Source organism: Neophocaena asiaeorientalis, unplaced genomic scaffold (assembly GCF_003031525.2).
Source record: "Neophocaena asiaeorientalis asiaeorientalis breed wild unplaced genomic scaffold, Neophocaena_asiaeorientalis_V1.1 scaffold479, whole genome shotgun sequence".
Lineage (NCBI taxonomy): Eukaryota > Metazoa > Chordata > Mammalia > Artiodactyla > Phocoenidae > Neophocaena > Neophocaena asiaeorientalis.
In genome coordinates, this window is record NW_020173774.1 from 4,061,021 (window position 1) to 4,081,934 (window position 20,914).

The 20,914-nt window shown below is 40.2% G+C and overlaps 1 protein-coding gene across 1 annotated transcript in view; it reads left to right on the plus strand.

The window, feature by feature from the left end:
- UBE4A (ubiquitination factor E4A) overlaps window positions 1-20,914 on the plus strand; it is a 35,305-nt gene that overhangs the window by 2,196 nt on the left and 12,195 nt on the right. The window contains exons 2-13 of the mRNA XM_024751693.1: window positions 2,854-3,015; window positions 8,131-8,304; window positions 8,911-9,023; window positions 10,274-10,426; window positions 11,076-11,235; window positions 11,478-11,680; window positions 11,883-12,074; window positions 13,013-13,346; window positions 14,645-14,765; window positions 16,483-16,787; window positions 18,092-18,224; window positions 19,247-19,434. Of these exons, the coding sequence (XP_024607461.1) occupies window positions 2,895-3,015; window positions 8,131-8,304; window positions 8,911-9,023; window positions 10,274-10,426; window positions 11,076-11,235; window positions 11,478-11,680; window positions 11,883-12,074; window positions 13,013-13,346; window positions 14,645-14,765; window positions 16,483-16,787; window positions 18,092-18,224; window positions 19,247-19,434 (2,197 nt within the window). The 5' untranslated portion in view covers window positions 2,854-2,894. The remainder of the gene's footprint in view (window positions 1-2,853; window positions 3,016-8,130; window positions 8,305-8,910; window positions 9,024-10,273; window positions 10,427-11,075; window positions 11,236-11,477; window positions 11,681-11,882; window positions 12,075-13,012; window positions 13,347-14,644; window positions 14,766-16,482; window positions 16,788-18,091; window positions 18,225-19,246; window positions 19,435-20,914) is intronic.

Consider the following 20,914-nt stretch of genomic DNA (forward strand, 5'->3'; position numbering starts at 1 on the left):
CTCTTTTTACATTTGTGTGATCATTGAACAAATCTAAACTGACATCTCCACAAAGGTTCCCATCAAGTGATCAGTCCTCCTTTTTCCTGTAAAATTTTCCTGGTTGCACTGTGTTAGCTATTTTTCTATGAAAATAGTTTTTGCACTATTACTTCAAATAGATTTTAAGTACATATGAGAAAGTTGAGCTTAGTGAGGTCAGCAAAGCCCTTTTTGTTTTTCAGAAAGACAGCATAGATGACAACAGAGATTTATTTCCATTCTCTATTCTACACGTTCTGAGATATCAAAGAGCCACAAGTGTCTGGCCCAATAGTTTGACCTTCCACTGCAACCCAGGACAAACAGTAAAACCCTTACCTTGAAGTAGGACTATGGGTCCTGCTATTGATTACAAGAAGGTCAGGAATAATTACATGTAAGATTGAATCATTCAATACATATTTGTTTGGGATTTTGTGATTACGGACTATGCCAGGTACAGAAGAAAAAAATAATCAGGTATGAACCTGTGTTCAAATTGCTTACCTTCTAGTAAGATAGAAGATCTACATTAGGAATACAGTGTAGAAAGTTATAAATCCTGTTAATATAGGTAAAACATAGTGGGAAGCTAGCTTTATATACTGCAACAGTATATTATTAAAAGGAGGAAATAATGCCGTTTGTGATGATAAATCCTCTTTATCTCTCTTGGTAGTCTTAAGAGCCTGTGTCCTATGTTCTGATTCTTAGCTTTCAACTCACTTCCTTTCTGCATTGATGGTACAGGTGATGCATTTCCTTTGTACTAATCTGTACCCTTTTCAGTTGTATTGGCTTCCACAATGTAGGGAAATCTACTGGCTTTTTTATAACTGAGAAGACTCTTTCCATCTCACATCTCTCTTCCTACATGTTGGCTTAGTTTTAGGCTAGGCCTTCTCTAGATGGTAGAAAGATGGCAACTCCAGTTTCCTATCTTACTAGCCTAACAACCCAAGCAGGAAAGAAGAGTCCCCTTTTCTGTAGATGTAGCCAAAGGCCTGTAGCTGGTGTTCATTGATTCTGTTAGGCCTTGCTAGGGTCTTGTGCCCACTCCTGAATCAGTCACTTTGGGCAGAGAATACTGTATTCTTTTGGGCCAGGCCAGATTCATATGCCCATTTCTAGAGCTAATGGGTAAGGTCATCCCCTTCTGTACACATGGACCAGGAATGGGTTGGATCCCCAAAAGAAAAATGTGGGTGTCATGTTGAAAAAAGAGGTTGATATTTTGCAGACAGAAAAATAACTAGAGCTCACTACACTTTTTGCATTCCTCTGGGTACCTCAGAATAGAGGTAGGGTGGTGGTCAGCTAACAGTGACACAATTCTTGGTGCCTCTATGTGAATTAGGGGTAATAATTAAGCTTATGCAATGTTTAAATGGGAGGAAAGACCTCTCAAGGATTGTTAATTCCAGCACTAAATATGCTGTCTTTCTTTTCTGCATTATTAAGCTCAACTAAACTATACATAGTAGAAAGTAAAATCATAGAGCAACATCTAACAGTTCAGTTCCTTGAAGCAGTAAAGCCCAGCACCATGCTGAGACGAGATTAGACTGTCTGCCTGAGTCATTACAGCTCAGTAGCCGTTAGCTCTTATGCAGAAAGCACAACAGAGGAGCATGAAGCAACTGGTAGAGATGCCTCAGAAGTGTCAAAAAGTGATAGTCTCTCTTGCTCCAAAAAATAAGGGTAACTTTTCTGACTTGTATTAGCTTTTGTTAATAGGATTCTGTAAGGAGTCTTAACTCAATTAATTAAATGTAGACCGAACGTTCTTTTTTTTCTCCCACATTTGTGTTCCTGACCCCAACTCCTTCTAAGGCCTCTGTCCTTGTAGCAGTTCAGCATCCTTGTAAACAGAATATTCATACCCTTTGTCTCTTCTCACCCTTTTCAGGGCTGTATGTCTGTGCTTTGGCCTTAAAATTTCAGAAAGGGGAGAAAGCCTTTCAGGGAGCTCTGCTCATCCCGTTGTGCCACTGAGTCCCCTTGGCGCTCGGATGAGGAAATGTAATCAGAAGAGTGCAAATGCAGGCTCAGTCAGCTCCTTTAAATACCTTTGAGGTATATATCTATTTCATATTATACATTAGGAATTTGTGTTTCTTCAGTATTGTAAAGTCAGATAAATAGGGAAAGTTAAATATAGAATTAAGCAAAGACCATTTAGTTTTTAGAGGAAAAAATATCAGTAGTCATAAGCCTAGAAGTAGAGATAGATTGCTTAATATAGATTTAAAACCCACGATATGCTGCTAATCTGATTCCTGTCCTGGTTTGCAATTCCACATCTGACATACAGACTTACATTTAGTTTCTGTGTAGCTGAGGAATTCCCAGCTCCAACTCTTAAGTCACAGAAGCCTGTGCAAGCACCACCTTATGCTCGTGGTGAATGAGAACTAGTCGGCCAGCCTAGGGATTTATGGGAGATCCATAGTTTTTGTCATATTATTTTTAAGTGCCACATTGTTGTTACAATTAGTAGCTGAGTTTCCTCTTTGACTTCAATAATTCTTTCTATTTAATCTATTTTTTAAAGGTATAGTAAATAGAAACATGTCAATAGATAAATGCATTCCAGCTGAACATTTTTTAAGCTTTTTGGTTTTAGCCACCCCCAAATCAAGTCAACTTGTCCAGTTGGTAGGTTTTTAACCATTTTGCCAAAAATTGTCTTGAATCTTGGAATAGGAGTTGGCAAGTCTTACCCAAACCCTTTTAACATGTATTCAAGAAATGAGAGAAGAAACAACTATGATAATATTATAACTGTTGTGTTATCTGCCCTTTGGCGTCTAATACCTGTCCTTTCTATAGCCCCTCCCCCTAGGTCTGGATGGAGGATACTTTAAAGTGAAATGACAGACCAGGAGAATAACAACAACATCTCAAGTAACCCCTTTGCTGCTCTTTTTGGCTCCCTGGCTGATGCCAAGCAGTTTGCAGCAATCCAAAAAGAGCAGCTGAAGCAGCAATCTGGTAAGTGGACGAGCCAGTAGCAGCAGATGAGGTGACCTAGAATGGGGTCTTCCCAACTTAAGTATTCTTTGGGTCCTTCATTGCAACTAGAATTTAAGTTTAGGGCAGAAGGGGTTTTTTTGTTCATATTTGTTGTTTGTTTTGTTTTGGGTTCTTCTCCCTGTCCTATCTCCTGCATAAAGAAGAGACCAGATGACAGGTGGTTCCAGAGTAACAGATGCCAGTCATGATCCCAAAGCTGTGAAGCTCTTTTATTTTAAACATCACCTAGTGAAAGATACTTAACCAGGATACTAATTTGTTTTAACATAGGAAACTGAGGTTATAGGCGAAGGTGTGGAAACCAAGTCACATGCAGCTGTAGAAAGCAGATTTGTTGAAGGAAGAATTATAAAAGCTTTTTGGCCTGTAGAGAAATAAATGAGATTTGTTCTTAAGCCAAGTGCTTCAGAGTCTATCTCAAGCAGAACGCTTCTTTCACTCCATAGAGTGGCCAACTTTCATAACTTACTGCTTTCAGAACAGACATCTAGGAAAATCTGATCCTTAACCTTAATGTGAAAAAAATTAGGATAATATCTTATTAATCAGAAAAATGATTTTCCTCATCTGGGACCAAAATTAACATCAAGTCTACCTCCCTCCTATAAGGTGACATATGGACTAGAAGAAGTAGGATGCTGTTTCTCAAATATATTAGTCTTCTGAGGGTATTCACAATCCTACAAGCCAGAAATTGCTCCCCTTCTCCTTCCTCCAAAAAGAATAATAGTGTTATTGTTTTTAGGAAAGGAGAAATGTTTATATTTTCCCTTTATTTTGTTTATTTCAGAAGTATTCAGATATGTAGCTAAGTTGTGGCCTTACTCTTTGATTAGGATTGGATAAAAAGGAGGTCAGGGGACTTCCCTGTGGTGGCACAGTGGTTAAGAATCTGCCTGCCAATGCAGGGGACACAGGTTCAAGCCCTGGTCCAGGAAGATCCCACATGTCGCGGAGCAACTAAGCCCATGCACCACAACTACTGAGCCTGTGCTCTGGAGTCTGTGAGCCACAACTACCGAGCCTGCGTGCTGCAACTACTGAAAACTGCACGCCTAGAGCCCATGCTCTGCAACAAGAGAAGCCACCGCGATGAGAAGCCCACGCACCACAACCAAGAGTAGCCCCTGCTCACCACAGGTAGAGAAAGCCCACGCACAGCAACGAAGACCCAACACAGCCAAAAATAAATTTTTAAAAATTTTTAAAAAAAGAAGAAAAAGAAAAAGGAGGTCAGGGGAAGACACATGAGTAGTAGACAAAGTGATGGATGAAACAAGGGAGAAATACATGTAGTGCTGACTTTTTTAATGTGATAGAAATAGGCAGCTCTGAGTCTCCATCTCTGAAAACTTTCCCAGATTTCTAAAATACAGGATGAGAATGAGAGATTGTAGGAGAGAATGGAGAGTGAGGAGTTGGAAAAATAGGAAATGAGAAAATAAAGTTTTTAAGTATGTGGTTGAGGGAAATTTTGCTAATCAGCACCTATTACTCTTGGAATTCAAAAGGGAATAGAGTGGTATAGGAATAGAGTGACAGAACGCTCATCCTTCTGGCTATAAACAGACATAAGGCTGGCTAGGGTTGGGAGCATTGCAGCCACCAAGCAGTGGGGACAAATCAGGTGCATGCCCTTCTGTTACTATTTTGGCACCTCATCATCTTTGTTTACAGTGAATTTTTCAGGCCACCTGATCTAACCTGTTTTCCACCAGCAGTTAGTACTCTACCAAAACCTTTGGCCTCCTTTATTGAGCTTCACTTTTACAAAAGTCACCAGTGAAGCAACTCTTGCTTCTTTTTGTTTTTAAGATATTTTATTTTATTTTTTATTTATTATTATTTTTTAAAAATAATTTATTTGGCTGCATCGGGTCTTAGTTGCAGCATACAGGATCTTCATTGCAGTGTGAGGGCTTCTCTCTAGTTGTGGTACACAGGCTCCAGAGCGCACAGGCCTCAGTAGTTGCGGCACACAGGCTCTCTAGTTGTGGGGCACAGGCTCTAGAGCACGGGCTTAGTTGCCCCGTAGCATGTAGGATCTTAGTTCTCTGAACAGGGATCGAACCAGTGTCCCCTGCATTCAAAGGAGGATTCTTTTTTTTTTTTTTAAATAAATTTAAATTTATTTTATTTATTTATTTTTGGCTGCGTTGGGTCTCTGTTGCTGCGCACAGTCTTTCTCTAGTTGTGGCAAGCGGGGGCTACTCTTCATTGTGGTGCGCAGGCTTCTCATTGCGGTGGCTTCCCTTGTTGTGGGGCACGGGCTCTAGGCCCTTGAGCTTCAGTAGTTGCAGCACGTGGGCTCAGTAGTTGTGACTCACGGGCTTAGTTGCTCCACGGCATGTGGGATCTTCCCGGACCAGGGTTCAAACCTGTGTCCGCTTCATTGGCAGGCGGATTCTCAACCACTGCGCCACCAGGGAAGCCCCTCGAAGGCAGATTCTTAACCACTGGACCACCAGGGAAGTCCCACAACTCTTGCTTCTGCGAGTTTTGCCTGGACTTTTAGAGCTAACTGTTTTGTCAGTAGAGGAGAAAAGCAGATGCAGACTTGTGTGTAGCTTTTAATGAACAACCTACTTATATACCACTTTAACATGAGTGCCATTCTGAGAAGCTCTTGTAAGTTGCTTTGTAAAAAATAAAAGGATACAATCAAGAAGAAAAAAGTAACTCATTGGAAAAACAACAAAAGTTAGGAACAGGGACTTCCCTAGTGGTCCAGTGGTTAAGACTCCACATGCTCCCAGTGCAGGGGGCATGGGTTCAATGCCTGGTTGGGGAACTAAGATCCCGCATGCCATGCCACACAGTACAACCAAAAATAAGTTAGAAATGATTTATATATGATAATCAAGTTACTTTAAAAATCCAGTCTCGGGTTTCTCAGGTGGTACAGTGGTTAAGAACCCGCCTGCCAATGCAGGGGACACGGGTTCGAGCCCTGGTCTGGGAAGATCCCACACGCTGCAGAGCAACTAAGCCTGTGTGCCACAACTACTGAGCCTGCTCTCTAGAACCCTTGAGCCACAGCTACTAAAGCCCATGCGCCTAGAGCCCGTCTCCACAACGAGAGAAGCCACCACAGTGAGAAGCCTGTGCACCGCAATGAAGAGTAGCCCCCGCTCGCCTCAACTAGAGAAAAGCAGCAACAAGACCCAATGCAGCCAAAAAAAAATAAATCCAGTCTCACTAATAATTAGAGAAATGCTCATTAAAAGAAAAATTAGGATCGTTTTTAGTCTATGAAGTTTTGTTTTTTGTTTTTTTGGCTGCGTTGGGTCTTCTTCATTGCTGTGCGCAGTCAGTCTTTCTTTAGTTGCAGTGAGCGGGGACTACTCTTCATTGCAGTGCGTGGGCTTCTCATCACGGTGGCTTCTCTTGTAGAGCACGGGCTCTAGGCGCACAGGCTTCAGTAGCTGTGGCACACGGGCTCAGTAGTTGTGGCTTGTGGGCTCTAGAGCGCAGGCTCAGTAGTTGTGGCACACGGACTTAGTTGCTTCGCTGCCTGTGGGATCTTCCCAGACCAGGGCTTGAATCCGTGTCCCCTGCATTGGCAGGTGGATTCTTAACCACTGCACCACCAGGGAAGCCCCAAGCCATATTTAATATAATTAAAGGTATACTGATCTATTGGGTAATTCTTTGCCCACTAGGATTCTGTAGGGAAGATAGTGTTGCTACTATTGGCATTTTGGAATACAATTAATTATGAGTACAAAGAATAAAACTTTTGGTTTTTAAAATGTGGTAGATTTTATAGCCAGGGATTTCAGAATTCTGTATTTAAAATGTTTCCTGATATAACTCAATAGCAAAAAATATAAACAGTCCAATTTAAAAATGGGCACAGGATCTGAATAAACATTTTTCCAAAGACAACATACAGATGGCCAACAGGTACATTAAAAGGTGCCCTAATCTATGAAAAAAAACCCATCACTAATTGGGGAAATGTAAATCAAAACCACCTCACTCCTCTTAGAATGGCTATTATCAAAAAGACAAGAAATAACAAGTGTTGGCAAGGATGTGGAGAAAAAGGAATTCTTGTGCACTGTTGCTGGGATTGTAAATTGGTGCAGGCACTATGGAAACTAGAATGGAGATTCCTAAAAAAAATAAATATAGAACTACCATATGATTCAGCAATTCCACTTCTGGGTATTTATCCAAAGAAAACAAAAACACTAATTCAAGAAGATATATGCACCCCCATGTTCATTGCATCAGTATACAATAACCAAGATGTGAAAACATCCTAAATGTCCATCAACGGATGAATAAAGAAAACGATGTAATTACACACAGGCACGCACATACATGCACACACACACGAATATTATTCAGCCATAAATAAAAAAGAAATATTGCCATTTGCAACAACAGGTGGACAGTGGTTGGACCTTGAGGGCGTTATGCTGAGGGATATAAGTCAGAAAGACGAATACCATATGATCTCACTTATGTGGAATATTTTAAAAAAAAACAAAAAACAAGCTGATAGATACAGAGAATAGATTGGTGGTTGCCAGAGGCAGGGGGTGGGGGGGATGGACAAAATAGGTGAAGGGTTTCAAAAGGTACAAATTTCCAGTTATAAAATAAAGAATCCATGGGGATGCAATGAACAGCATGGTGACCGTAGTTAACAGTACTGTATTGTGTATTTCAAAGTTGTTAAGAAAGTCGATCGTAATAATTCTTATCACAAGAAAAAAATTTGTAGCTATGTATGGTGACAGACGTTAACTAGATTTATTGTGGTGATCATATAACAATGACAATATATAATATATATATTATATATATAATATATATATATTGTTATATAACAATAACAATATATATAAATATCGAATCATTATGTTGTGCACCTGAAACTAATATGTCAATGATACCTTAATTAAAAAAAAAAGATGTTGCCTGATTTGAGATGTTCACTAATTAGATAGTTAACTTGTTTAACACCCCAAATTATCCTCCTCTTGGTTACATTTATCATGTGTACTTGGTTTTCTCTTAAAGAGAGCATTGTAACTGTTAACGACTTACATCTTCTGGCAGATGAACTCCCAGCCAGCCCAGATGACTCAGATAATAGTGTGTCAGAGAGCCTGGATGAATTTGATTACTCTGTGGCTGAGATTAGCCGCTCATTCCGTTCACAGCAGGAAATATGTGAGCAACTCAACATCAATCACATGATCCAAAGGATCTTCCTCATCACTCTGGACAACAGTGAGTTACATCTTTGCAGCTAGTGTATTTATTACCCTGCCCTTCCTGCTTGGGCTAGGGACTTGCTCCTAGAAACTTATTGTATCTGATGGCTAAACAAGCCCATCATACTCCCTGGAACACAGGGTTTATATTTCAAGGAAGCTTTTAATGTGACCTAAAGCAGAATTTTGACACAGCTACAACTTTCATTTCTGTGTTGATACTGACTGGGCCATGTAGCTACTGCCTTTACTACCTTAAAAGGGAAATGGGAATGGTAGCTAAATCCATTTTCTTCTCAGAGGTGACCTAAACATTTAGATGAAAGCCCCAAGAAGGGTCAGATAGTGTTTCCCCTCTGTGCCCTATCTGTAGTTAAACCCCAGAATTAGTGCTGATGTCTGGGATTTACTCTTTAAATGTCATGATGTTAGATTTATAACAAAGCACATACTCTTCGAGGGGTAAAAATGATTTAAATCTTTAGGTACTGCTCTGTGTGGCAAGATCATTCTGATATTACCTGAGTCAAACTTGGGGTTCAAGAGAAATGCCATCAAGATCAGTTGTCTGTATAAGACAGAAGCATTATCCTTAACTTACCAGATTAAAACCATTTGCTAGGTGACCCAAGCCTGAAAAGTGGGAATGGCATCCCCAGCCGTTGTGTGTATTTGGAAGAAATGGCAGTAGACCTGGAAGATCAAGACTGGCTTGATATGAACAACGTAGAGCAGGTACCATTCTTACATTCCTTACATGTGGCTTCAGGAAAAATTAGCCTTGCAGCTGAACTCTGCTCACCTTTCTCCAACCATGGCTTTGCTTAGCTCCATCTCTTATATTGTTTGTGGTGTTCCTCTTTTGGAATCTTCTCATCTACCATGGTCCCATGTCCAAATCTACCCATCCTTTAAGACCTAGTTAAAATGCCATCCTGTTTACAAAGTTTTGCCAAGTAGGAGTTATTTTCTCCTCTGGGCTCTGGCAGTAATCTCCATGCATCTCTTATGGGAATTGTCTCTTTCTGTCTCATGTCTTGGCTTCTCTATGAGCCTGTCTTCTCTCTCCCATAGACACTAATATTTATCAAGGCCAAGGTCCATCTCTTTTTTTTTTTTTTTTTTTTTTTTTTTGTTTTAACCCCATCTCTTTTTTTATATCTTTTCCAAAATCAAAACAATGCATTTTACCTTGCAGATGCCTAATTAACATTAAAGGAATAAAAGTTTGATAGGGAAGACTTGACAACTTGTAGTTTAACTTCATAGTTGGGTTGGCCAAAACGTTTATTCGGGTTTTTCTGTACAGTGGTGTGGGAAAACCCAGACGAACTTTTTGGCCAACCCAGTACATTTAAACTGTGTTTATACAAGTCTGAGTGAGGTCAGCAATGACGCAGAGTAGTAGATTTCACATAGGAGTTTAATCTCCAATTCTCCACACCATTCAACAAATATTCTTTTGATGCTTACTCTGTGCTAGGGGCTATGCTAGACACTTAAGCTTGCTTTAGGATAACTACATAAACAATTAAACTTGTATATGTAATATTTTCTAAAGTAATGGTACACTGAGCCCTTTTTTCCCCGTTTGTTCTACGTTCTGTGATTCTTATAATAACCTGTGTCAAAATTATCTTTTTTATCTTAATGTTCTAAAATAGACTTTGCAGTGGTCAGGGGCGACAAACTAGGAGCTTGGGATTAAGAGATACACACTGCTACATATAAAATAGATAAACAACAGAGACCAACTATATAGCACAGGGAACTATATTCAATGTCTTATAATAACCTATACTGGAAAAGAATCTGAAAAAGAATAGCTATATATGTGTGTGTAACTGAATCACTTTGCCGAACACTTGAAACTAACACAACATTGTAAATCAACTATACTTCAATAAAAAACACATCAAAAAAATTTAAAAATAAATTAACTTTGCAATGATTTAGTATTTTTGTTTATTTGTGTTTCTTAATAGGCCGTCTTCACTCGCTTATTACTTCAAGATCCAGGCAACCACTTGATTAACATGACCTCTTCTACAACGTTGAATCTCTCTGCTGATCGAGATGCAGGGGAGAGGCACATTTTTTGTTACCTTTATTCCTGTTTCCAAAGAGCCAAGGAAGAGGTAAAAGAATAATCCGTATTGAGTACTCTATTGTCCTCTTGGGTATGACTTTAACACATAAGCCAGAGAGTTGGATCAATGTCTTTTTTTTTTTTTTGGCTGTGCTGTGCAGCATGCGGGATCTTCCCCAACCAAGGATCGAACCCACACCCCCTGCAGTGGAAGCACAGAGTCTTAACCACTGGACCACCAGGGAAGTCCCAAGATCAGTGTCTATTATTTCAATTTATATACATCATATTATATCTGGAACTGGATATCAGAGGCACTGTTAGTTTATCTTCTAAAGTTTTAGTCTCTCCTTTCTGTGGCTTGGGGTCTACCCCTTTCCTCAATTAACAAGTGCCTCCTATTATTCTCTCTACAAACGTCTTAATATATCACACCCTTATTAAAAAAAGGTCTGATAAATTCATTTCCACTAAGGTATATATAACAGCGTAGATTAAGCTTGATCACTTCCAGCATTAGAATTTCTAACAGTTAGGTGATTCCTTAAACCAAAGAATGAACTCTCGTGGCTTTTCAAGCATCCACAGGAAAGCACTACTGTTTTGGGACACAATGTCTTTTCCCTTCTATTTGCTATATCTGTCCTTGTGCCAGGTCACAGAGCTAGACTCTTCCCTCTCTTCATTGCTGTTTCCAGATTACCAAAGTTCCAGAGAACCTGCTACCCTTTGCGGTGCAGTGCAGGAACCTCACTGTGTCCAATACCCGAACAGTTCTCCTCACCCCTGAGATCTATGTTGACCAAAACATCCACGAGCAACTGGTAGATTTGATGTTGGAAGCCATCCTAGGAGGCCGTGAGTACATAAGCAACATCTATGAGCTTCTACATTTGATTTCCAAGTGTAACATTCCTCTAATTGCATTAGAAAGCCTCAGAGCCACTATGGTTCCAGCGTAAATTAAGGAAGAGAGCTCACACCTTGACCTTTGAGGTTGAATACCAATAGAATTATCAAAAGTATCAGAAGAGTAAAGAGCTGTGTGTAGAGGCGTCTAAAAATTCTTATGGCCTCCTCTCTCTCTTGTCTTCTGTCAGATTTTGAAGGTGTAGCTGAGTTTCTGGATGAGGTCATCGAAGCCTTGATACTGGATGAGGAAGTTCGAACATTTCCAGAAGTCATGATTCCAGTGTTTGATATTTTATTGGGCCGAATAAAAGATCTAGAACTCTGCCAGATCCCGTTGTATGCATATCTGGACATTCTTCTGTATTTCACCAGGCAAAAGGATATGGCAAAGGTAGGTCTGAAAGCTCATATATATTCAGTTGAGTTGGAAGCTTAATACTCTATGCTTCCCTGTCCTGAGGGCAGTGTAATATTACCTATGGAATAAGAGAAAGATACATTGGTTGTTGTATAATCTTAACTCTTTGAGGCCCTCTCATCCCATCATTTATCTCATCGTACAGACAAATAACTAGGCTTGTCTTTTCCTACAGGTTTTTGTAGAATACACTCAGCCCAAGGATCCTAGTAATGGGCAGATGTACCAGAAGACCTTGCTGGGAGTAATCCTGAATATCTCCTGCTTATTAAAGACTCCGGGTGTAGTGGAAAATCATGGCTACTTCCTGAATCCATCTCGTTCCAGTCCCCAGGAGATCAAAGTACAAGAGGCCAACATTCACCAGGTGGAGCTGTTTACCGGTGTATCCCGGCCCCCTGGTCTTAGATTAAGTATCGTTTCCTCAGAAAGCAGATGCAGATAAGGCTGCTTGAGCCTCTTTGGGAAAGCAGATCAATCTGGTTGGCTGTCTACCATAATCATGTACGGAAATGGCCCTCTTTTTAGCAGGCGCTAAGAGCAGAGCACAAACCTTTGTGTGGTTTAAGAGTGAGCTGCTGCTCTTCTTTGCCCTGTGCTGTAGCACAGCTACCTGCTCTCAATCCTCATTTTTCTCACCAAGCTATTTCTTATAACTTCAGCTCCTAAAATCTTCTGACTGAACTCCAGCTTAAAAGCCAAATTATTTTCCTTTTCCTCCTTCTACTTATGTCCTCTCTTTTTGGGCTTAGCATAAATTATGGTAGAAGTCTGGCCAACATATGACAATAAATGGTTGAATTGGGGGCAGTTTAAATCTCCCATCATCACAACTTTCTAAAGCAGGGGTTGGCAAATTATACCAGTGGCCAAATCCAGCCTGCCGCCCGTTTTTGTAAATAGGATTATTGAACTCAGCCATGCCCATGTGTATATGTATTGTTCATGGCTTGATTTCATGCCACAGTGGTAGAGTTGAATAGTTGCTACAGAGACCATATGGCATGCAAAGCCAAAAATATTTATCATCTGGCCCTCTGCAGAAAAAGTTTACCATCCCCTACTCTAAAGCTATGTAAATGCTACCTGCAGTTTGGCAGCTCATCAGGAAATCTCTTAAAAGTTCCCAGAAAAAAAAAAATTTTTTTTTTTAATCAGAAATGGTGGCGTAAGGCACAGGGAGAGTGAGGGAGAGGATTAGGATTCGTGTATTTTTGGAAATTGCCAGTGGCTAAGATTTGAGAGTAACAAATATTAGGATTGTGAAACTGGAATGTTCTGTGGTTGTGTTTTCTGGTTAAACAGTTCATGGCTCGGTTCCATGAAAAGATCTACCAGATGTTGAAGAACTTACTCCAGCTCTCTCCAGAAACCAAACACTGTATCTTGTCCTGGCTTGGAAACTGTTTGCATGCAAATGCAGGCCGCACCAAGATTTGGGCCAATCAGATGCCAGAAATCTTCTTCCAAATGTATGCCTCGGATGCCTTCTTTCTGAATTTGGGTGCTGCTCTCCTGAAGTTATGCCAGCCATTTTGCAAACCCAGATCCTCTCGGCTCCTCACCTTTAATCCCACTTACTGTGCCCTGAAGGAGTTGAATGATGAAGAACGAAAAATAAAAAATGTACACATGAGAGGTAAGGGGGAGCTGGTCTTGTCAAAACAGTGTGTGCGTAACATCTAAGCCGTTCACTTCTATATCCTTTTTCACAGAGGTCCCTCTTTCTCAAAGAAGATGAGACGAAAAGAAAAGCTATTATGAGTTTTAAAAAAGCAAGCTTTTTAAAACTGTTATTTTTTAGATGTTGTCCTTTAATGAGACCTTCTCTCTGAATTTGGCAGACTTGGATATTCGCTCATTCATTCATTCATTATGAAAATGAATAAAGTACATTCCCTGTCCTTTTTGAACTCAAAGTCTCCACAGGAAGGCAGATATGTTAACAGATCATCATAATATGGTCTAGGGCTAATCTACAGGAGCACAGAGGAGGGAGTAAATGATTAATTCTACAGAAGCTGGAGGTCTTCGTAGCTGAGTCCTGAAAAATGAGTTGCGTTTATCAAGCAAAGGAGCAAAGGAGGCCCTTTATGTAGAGGGAAAAACAAGTATGAAGGTACACAGCTGTGAAATGTCTTAACTAAGGAACAGTGAGAAGCTCAATGTGGCTGGAACAAGGGGTAGATGGGGGAAGGGGTATGGGAATTGGCAGGAAATATTAGCCTAGGGAGGAAGAATATTGGGGAAAACTCAAATAATACAGAGAAGTGAAAAGAAGAAGATAAATCACTCTTAATTCTACCACTCAAAACGAATCACTCGATCTTGATGTATTTCCTCCCAGTTGTATAACTCTTCTAATTATAAAAGTAACATGCTGGGCTTCCCTGGTGGCGCAGTGGTTGGGGGTCCGCCTGCCGATGCAGGGGACGCGGGTTCGTGCCCCGGTCCGGGAAGATCCCACATGCCGCAGAGCGGCTGGACCCGTGAGCCATGGCCGCTGAGCCTGCGCGTCCGGAGGCTGTGCTCCGCAACGGGAGAGGCCACAACAGTGAGAGGCCCGCGTACCGCAGAGAAGAAAGAAAAAAAAAAAAAAAGTAACATGCTCAAAAGCAAATAATCTTAAATACAGAAAAGCACAGAATAGATACAAATGGATCTATTTTCTATCCCCTGGAAGAATCTACAGTGCTATCATTCCTTTTAATTGTTGGTGATTTCATGATCAAGCTAAAGAGATTTAACTGCATTTCTATAGACTGAGAAGCCAAATTACATTTTTAGAGAAGAGAGTAGGAATGTGAGAAGATGTGTTTTTAAGAAGATATTACTTAATTCACTAATAGGGTAGAAGTTGAACTAGAATAAGGGGACACTGGAGCCAAGATAGATGTCTCTGGCAAGCCATTTACTCTTCCTTTTAATTTCTTTGAGGTTTGGACAAAGAAACCTGTTTGATCCCAGCTGTGCAGGAGCCAAAGTTTCCCCAGAACTACAACCTTGTAACAGAAAACCTTGTCCTGACAGAGTACACCTTGTACTTGGGATTTCACAGGTAACTCCTCGGATGTCATTAGGAGAGAACTGCTTGGTTGTGTTGATAACCAGAAGGTTGAAAGTACGTCTTACAGATAACAATCTCACTTTATTCTGAAGGCTGACATTAGGATCTAGTAGGAAAAGGGCATTATATGCATTTATTTGTGTCTACATGAAGTGGCTTTATCCATATAACTTGAATTTATTTTTAATTTTTGACCTGTTAAACTTTTTAAAATTAAAGATACACTAGTATTTTTCTCTAAACTTGCAAATTTTTAAATCACTATCTTCCTTTTGTCATCTGCTAAAGTGGAATTGTTTTCATTTAACATTTCACATTCTGCTCTTGAATTTTCATTACTTATTATTCCTGATGAAAAAAGAGAAAGCTTTATTCTATGGTATAGAGACAAAATTGACAAAATTAAATGTTTATAAGGTATTTCAATAAGATCAGTAGGAACATAAAAATCTATGTATCAAAGATAAGGAGGATTCTGGAAGTGTAAAGATTTGAGAGCTAAAGTGTATGACTTCCAAAAATTGTCTGGTTCTGGCTAACCGTATGTCATTCTATGATTTTTTTTTCCCCTCTGATTTAGCTGACTGTGACAAGTATAAATAAGGGGAGAAAATAGCTACTCACTCACAGTCTATAGGAAGGTATATTGAGGACAGCAGTTTTTAATGCCTTTTCAGGATACTTAAACTGACACAGCATTTTTCAAAACTCAGCAAATTTTTGGAAAAATGAAATTATATCTTTATTAGAGACATTTTCCATCCCTATCATTGACATTTTAAGTGAGACATTTAGCATGTGTTTAACCTGTTCAACCACCTAGATTTAAACACAAAAATGAACGTCATCTAGTTTCCCAGTATTGGCTAGCTAACCCTAGACGTTATCCACAAGGCCAAGAATGACTTTGGACTGTACACATAGAAACAACTATCTATAACATTGAATTATGGGTCTTCCTTTCATTAGAGAACATTTAGCTGACCCTTTTTGAAGAATCATTTAATTTTATATTGAGCATCAGAGGACTGGAAGCTGCTCTTAGGCTGCATCATAGGTGGCTACTGGTTGATATGTGGTCATTAGTAATCTAGACTCCTTTCTCACCAGCTTTAGTTCTCTACTAACCATGGAAAGACTGTCCATATAACCACATCCAGGTACAATCATTGCACTTGTCTGGTGTCAAACTACCCTGCTGGGCTTCTTGTACTTTGCCTGGTCGTTATATATTGTACATAATAAAAGCCCAATCTACACCCTGCTCAACCGAGCCATTCTATGGATGGTGCATTTCAGCCGAAGACAACTAATCTATGTAATTAGATTCAATTCTTGAATACTTGGTAACATTTTCCCGGTGCTATGCCCCCACCTATGTCCTGTCAGTAACTTTTGTGATTGCCTTCTGTGTCATCACAACTGCAGCTCCCTACATCCTAAAAGGGAATAATAGAATAAATAAGTGAGGATTTGGTTTTCAAAAATGGTCTGTAAGGGAGGATGGGAGGGAGGTGCAAGAGGGAGGGGATATGGGGATATATGTATACGTATAGCTGATTCACTTTGCTATACAGCAGAAATTAACATTGTAAAGCAATTATACTCCAATAAAGATGTTAAAATTAAAAAAAAAAAAAAAAGGTCTGTACTCAACTGTCCCCATATGAGCCTCCTGACCCAGTCTTTTCTGCTTTCTTGGGGGCAGGTTGCATGATCAGATGGTAAAAATCAACCAAAATCTGCATCGGCTGCAGGTAGCCTGGCGGGATGCTCAGCAAAGTTCTAGCCCGGCTGCAGACAACCTCCGTGAGCAGTTTGAACGACTGATGACCGTCTATCTTTCTACTAAGACTGCCATGACTGAGCCGCAAATGCTGCAGAACTGCCTAAATTTGCAGGTGTCCATGGCCGTTCTCCTAGTTCAACTGGCCATAGGCAATGAAGGCTCACAGCCGAGAGAGCTAACTTTTCCTTTGCCAGATGGCTACAGTTCTTTGGCTTACGTGCCAGGTAAGCAGGCTCTCCCTTGGGAGCTTCCTATTTATAGCCATCTAAGTTTAACTGGGTCACGTTGGAAGTTTAATCCTCAAAATATCCTTCCTTAGTTATCATTCAGCTGTTTTTGGAGAAACAACTCAAACTTGTAGGTAATGTCTGTTGGCTGAAGCCTGGGGGAACTGAAAGCTTGTTCCTCAGCATTGTGTCGCCACTGCTGTGCAGATAAGAAAATAGTCTTCAAAGGACGAAGTGCAGTCAGGGTTTTCAGAGCTGTTAGTTTCTATCATTACTGTTGTTTGTCATTCAACTTACAGATTTATTTGTCTAACCCACCCCCCTGTGCTATTCTTTGGAAAAATAAAATCATCTCCTCTTGGTTAACCCAGAAGTGAGATTGTGTATGTATGTATGTTGGTGAGGGGCCGGCAGAAACTGTCCGTCAAAATCAAGTTACATGTTCTTGATCACTGTACTGGTCATCTGTTGCTGAGTCTCAAATTACCCCGAAACATAGCAACTTAACACAACAGACATTATCACACACAGTTTCCACGGGTCAGTGATCCAGGAGTAGCTTAGCTGCATGGTTCCGACTCTGGTCCTTCGTGAGGTTGCAGCCAGACTGTCCACCAGTGCCATGGGAATCTGAAGACTCGATCAGAGCTGGAGGATCTGCTTACAAGCCTAGTCGTGTGGTTGTGGCAAACCTCAGTTGCTTGCTGGCTTCTTTTCCAGGCCACACAGGACTCTCCTTAGTACTGCTAATGGTATGGCAGGTGGCTTCCCTCAGAGCAGGGAACCAAAATGGAAGCTGTAGGCTTCTATAACCTAATTATGGAAATGACATGCCATCACTTCTTTGTGCCCCATAGTGTGTCTTCTACCCTGGAATAGTATAGGAGGAGATATACAAGGGCATAAATACTAGAAGGCAAAGACCAGTGGAGGACCCCAGAGAGTGAAGACCATAGTCATCTAATGTATTCATTTCTATTCAAGATTCTTTTTCATCTAAAGGGTTATTTTGACACACAGTTAACCTTGAGTGTGGAAGTATATGCCTACCAGTATACTTTCTTAAACTGCACTGGTGTGTTAACATTTTATGTCTCTACTATTCTGTTTACTTGGATAAAAATTAAAATGACTTACATTCAAAGGAGATTCTATATTAATTTATCATCATTTCTAGTACCTACAAGACATTTGGCGTTTTTTTAACCTTCACTAAGTAGAGTAAAAGGGAGGAATTTAAATATTGCATAATACAAAGGGTCAGATGTTTGGCTAATTCCAGTGAATATTTTCTTTCTCAGAATTTTTTGCAGATAACTTGGGTGATTTCCTCATTTTTCTCCGCCGCTTTGCCGATGACATCTTGGAGACATCAGCAGATTCCCTGGAACATGTCCTTCATTTTATCACCATTTTCACTGGAAGCATAGAAAGGTGAAGTGCTGAAAGCGTGGCTCTGTCACAGTTTAGAGCTGCAAAACATTCAGAAGACTTCTAAACCAAGAAATAAACGAGCCTGAATCATAAGGGGTTGCCTTCAGAAGTTGTGTTAACATTAATGAATCACCTGACTACCCTTATGGGTAGCCCAAAATCCCACACTTGAGAGGCATAATAAACAAAGGACTTTGCCCACAGAGAATTTGAACCTGCATATAAGGTACCTGATGGGAATTTCACTGCTAGTCCCTGGTTAAAATAGTTACCTTAATGCCAGAGACCTTGCCAGGTGCTAATGATCTTCTAATGTATGATAACAAAGTTTGCTCTTAAAATTCTAAGTTGGATGAGCAGTAAACTTGGGTAAATGCTCTCTGATCTCAAGTCTTAGCATTCATAGCTTCTAGTCCTCCTTCCCAAAGGAAGATGCTCATTGACCTGTAGAGTTGCTTCTCTGATTTTTTGGTGGTAGGCCAAAGGAAACAGTATGTATGTAAGTGAGAATTTGCTGCACAAAGAAGAGATCCACAATCCCCTGAGCCGTGTCAGTGAGACATAGGTAGAAGCCAGTCCTTCACTGAACTGAGCAGACCTAATGAAAAATCGTAAGTCAACAAGTATTAGGCGCACATGGTATGCATTATAAGTAACGTGGAATAATTATATCCTGGCCCTTAGCCTCACAAAGCTTGGAAAGGCAAGTTTATCCCAGATGAAGCTGTCAGAGAATAGTAAGTCGTGCATTGTTATAGAGAAGTAAACAGAATGGCAGAGCATTAAATAGAAACTTAAGTACTCATCCTCGTAATTGATAAGCTGTGATCTTAAAGAGCTGAATGGTACACTCTGCATATCCCCCAGAAATTGACCGACTTAAAACTGCGGAGTCGTGTTTTCTCCTGTAACTCTCTGTACAGATGATATATGATGTTTTGACTCCTCGTATGGAGAGGATAGTTATAAATTTGGGAGTTAAATTTTCTGCCTGCTCAGTTTGCTTTCTGCCATATTCATAGGATGAAGAATCCCCACCTAAGGGCCAAACTCGCTGAGGTGTTGGAAGCAGTGATGCCCCACATGGATCAGACCCCAAATCCCTTGGTATCCAGTGTGTTCCACCGGAAACGTGTGTTCTGCAACTTTCCCTATGCATCCCACCTTGCAGAAGCTCTAATCAAGGTCTTTGTGGACATTGAGTTTACAGGTAAAGCAGTCTAGAACCAAGAAACTGATCGCTGATCAGTTTTTAAATGTCAGGAAAATAATCATAAGTCATTATTTATTGAATACCTACCATGTGCTACCCTTGATGCTAAGTGCTTTTTTCACATTGTTTCCTTAATATGTCACCATCTGGAAAGTTTTACTCTATTATCCCCATTTACCTATGAAGACATGGATGCTCAAAAAGATTAAATTATTTGTTTATGTCATACAATTAAGTGGTAGAATCAGGTCTCTCTCACCTTAAAAAAGAAAAACGCATACTGTTAACAACTTTACTATAATTTTTGGTAGAATCATACTCAAATAAATTAGGCTGTCCAGTTAAAACCCCAGGTCTTTATTTTTCTCTGCCTCAAAATTACAGAATGGTGGATAATGAGACAGTGTGCTGATTGAGATATTCTTTTGTCTTATCCAGACAGTCTAACCCTCGTACAGTTTAATTGTTAGATTAAGAATAACAGCAGGCTACATTCCCTTTCTCTCATGCCCTTTTGAGCGGTAACCCTGAGATGCTATGTCTGAGTAAACAGTGCCCCCTCTCAACCAGTAAACAAGATATGCAAATCAGTTACTTAAGACCCCTTTTAAAGGGGATGTCCTACCAGCCAGTGATAAATACAATTAACATTAAAGAGACATTTAACACTTTACTGACTGTTTTTCCATATTTGAATTTTGACTTTGTTACTTGCTCACCTCTGAGACTTAGTTTCCTCATTTGTAAAAGTGGTTGAAGTGATGGTTGAGGCAGTGTATGTAAATCTTTATAACATATAAGAAGTTGCACAATAAATCATTGCAGTTATCTCATTATACAGCCACTATGACCCTTTGGTTGTAATATTAGAGGGCGTATTATAATTCCTGTTTTATTTTCTGAGGAAGTGGGAGTTGAGAAAGAGTAAGAGACTTGCATTAAGTGGAGCCAGAAGGAAAACCTAAGTCTCCTGACTCCAAATCCCATGCCCCTCCTTTATTATATGACCCAACCTGTAGAGCTCTGGTGGTACCGCTGGCATGTCAAAAGCAGTATAAGCCTCAGATTTTTAGCTCCTGGCCTGATTTTTTAGAGTAACCAAGAACCAGTTGGCCACACAGTTGGGATGTTATCCATGAAGAATGTGGGGATGACTTTTAGTAGCCCATCCTGCACGTGGCTGGCACTGCCACAATGGCCAGCTCAGAGGCCTCATTCAAAGTCTGATAAGTAGTCTACGTTTGGATGTGGAAGCATTTGTTTCCCTTGGCTTTTATTTTGCAGCTCAGTCCTTGTCCTTTTCCGAGTACTGTATCGTTTATATGTCCCCCTCTTGTTCTGTCGGTAAGGAGACAAGCAAACACTTGATTATGACTCTAGGCCTTCATAAACTCCCGCGGCAGGTCTTGCCGGTAGCCTTGACACATTCAGAATTTTTATAAAATGGCTACACATAAAAAAAAAAAAAAAAAAAAAA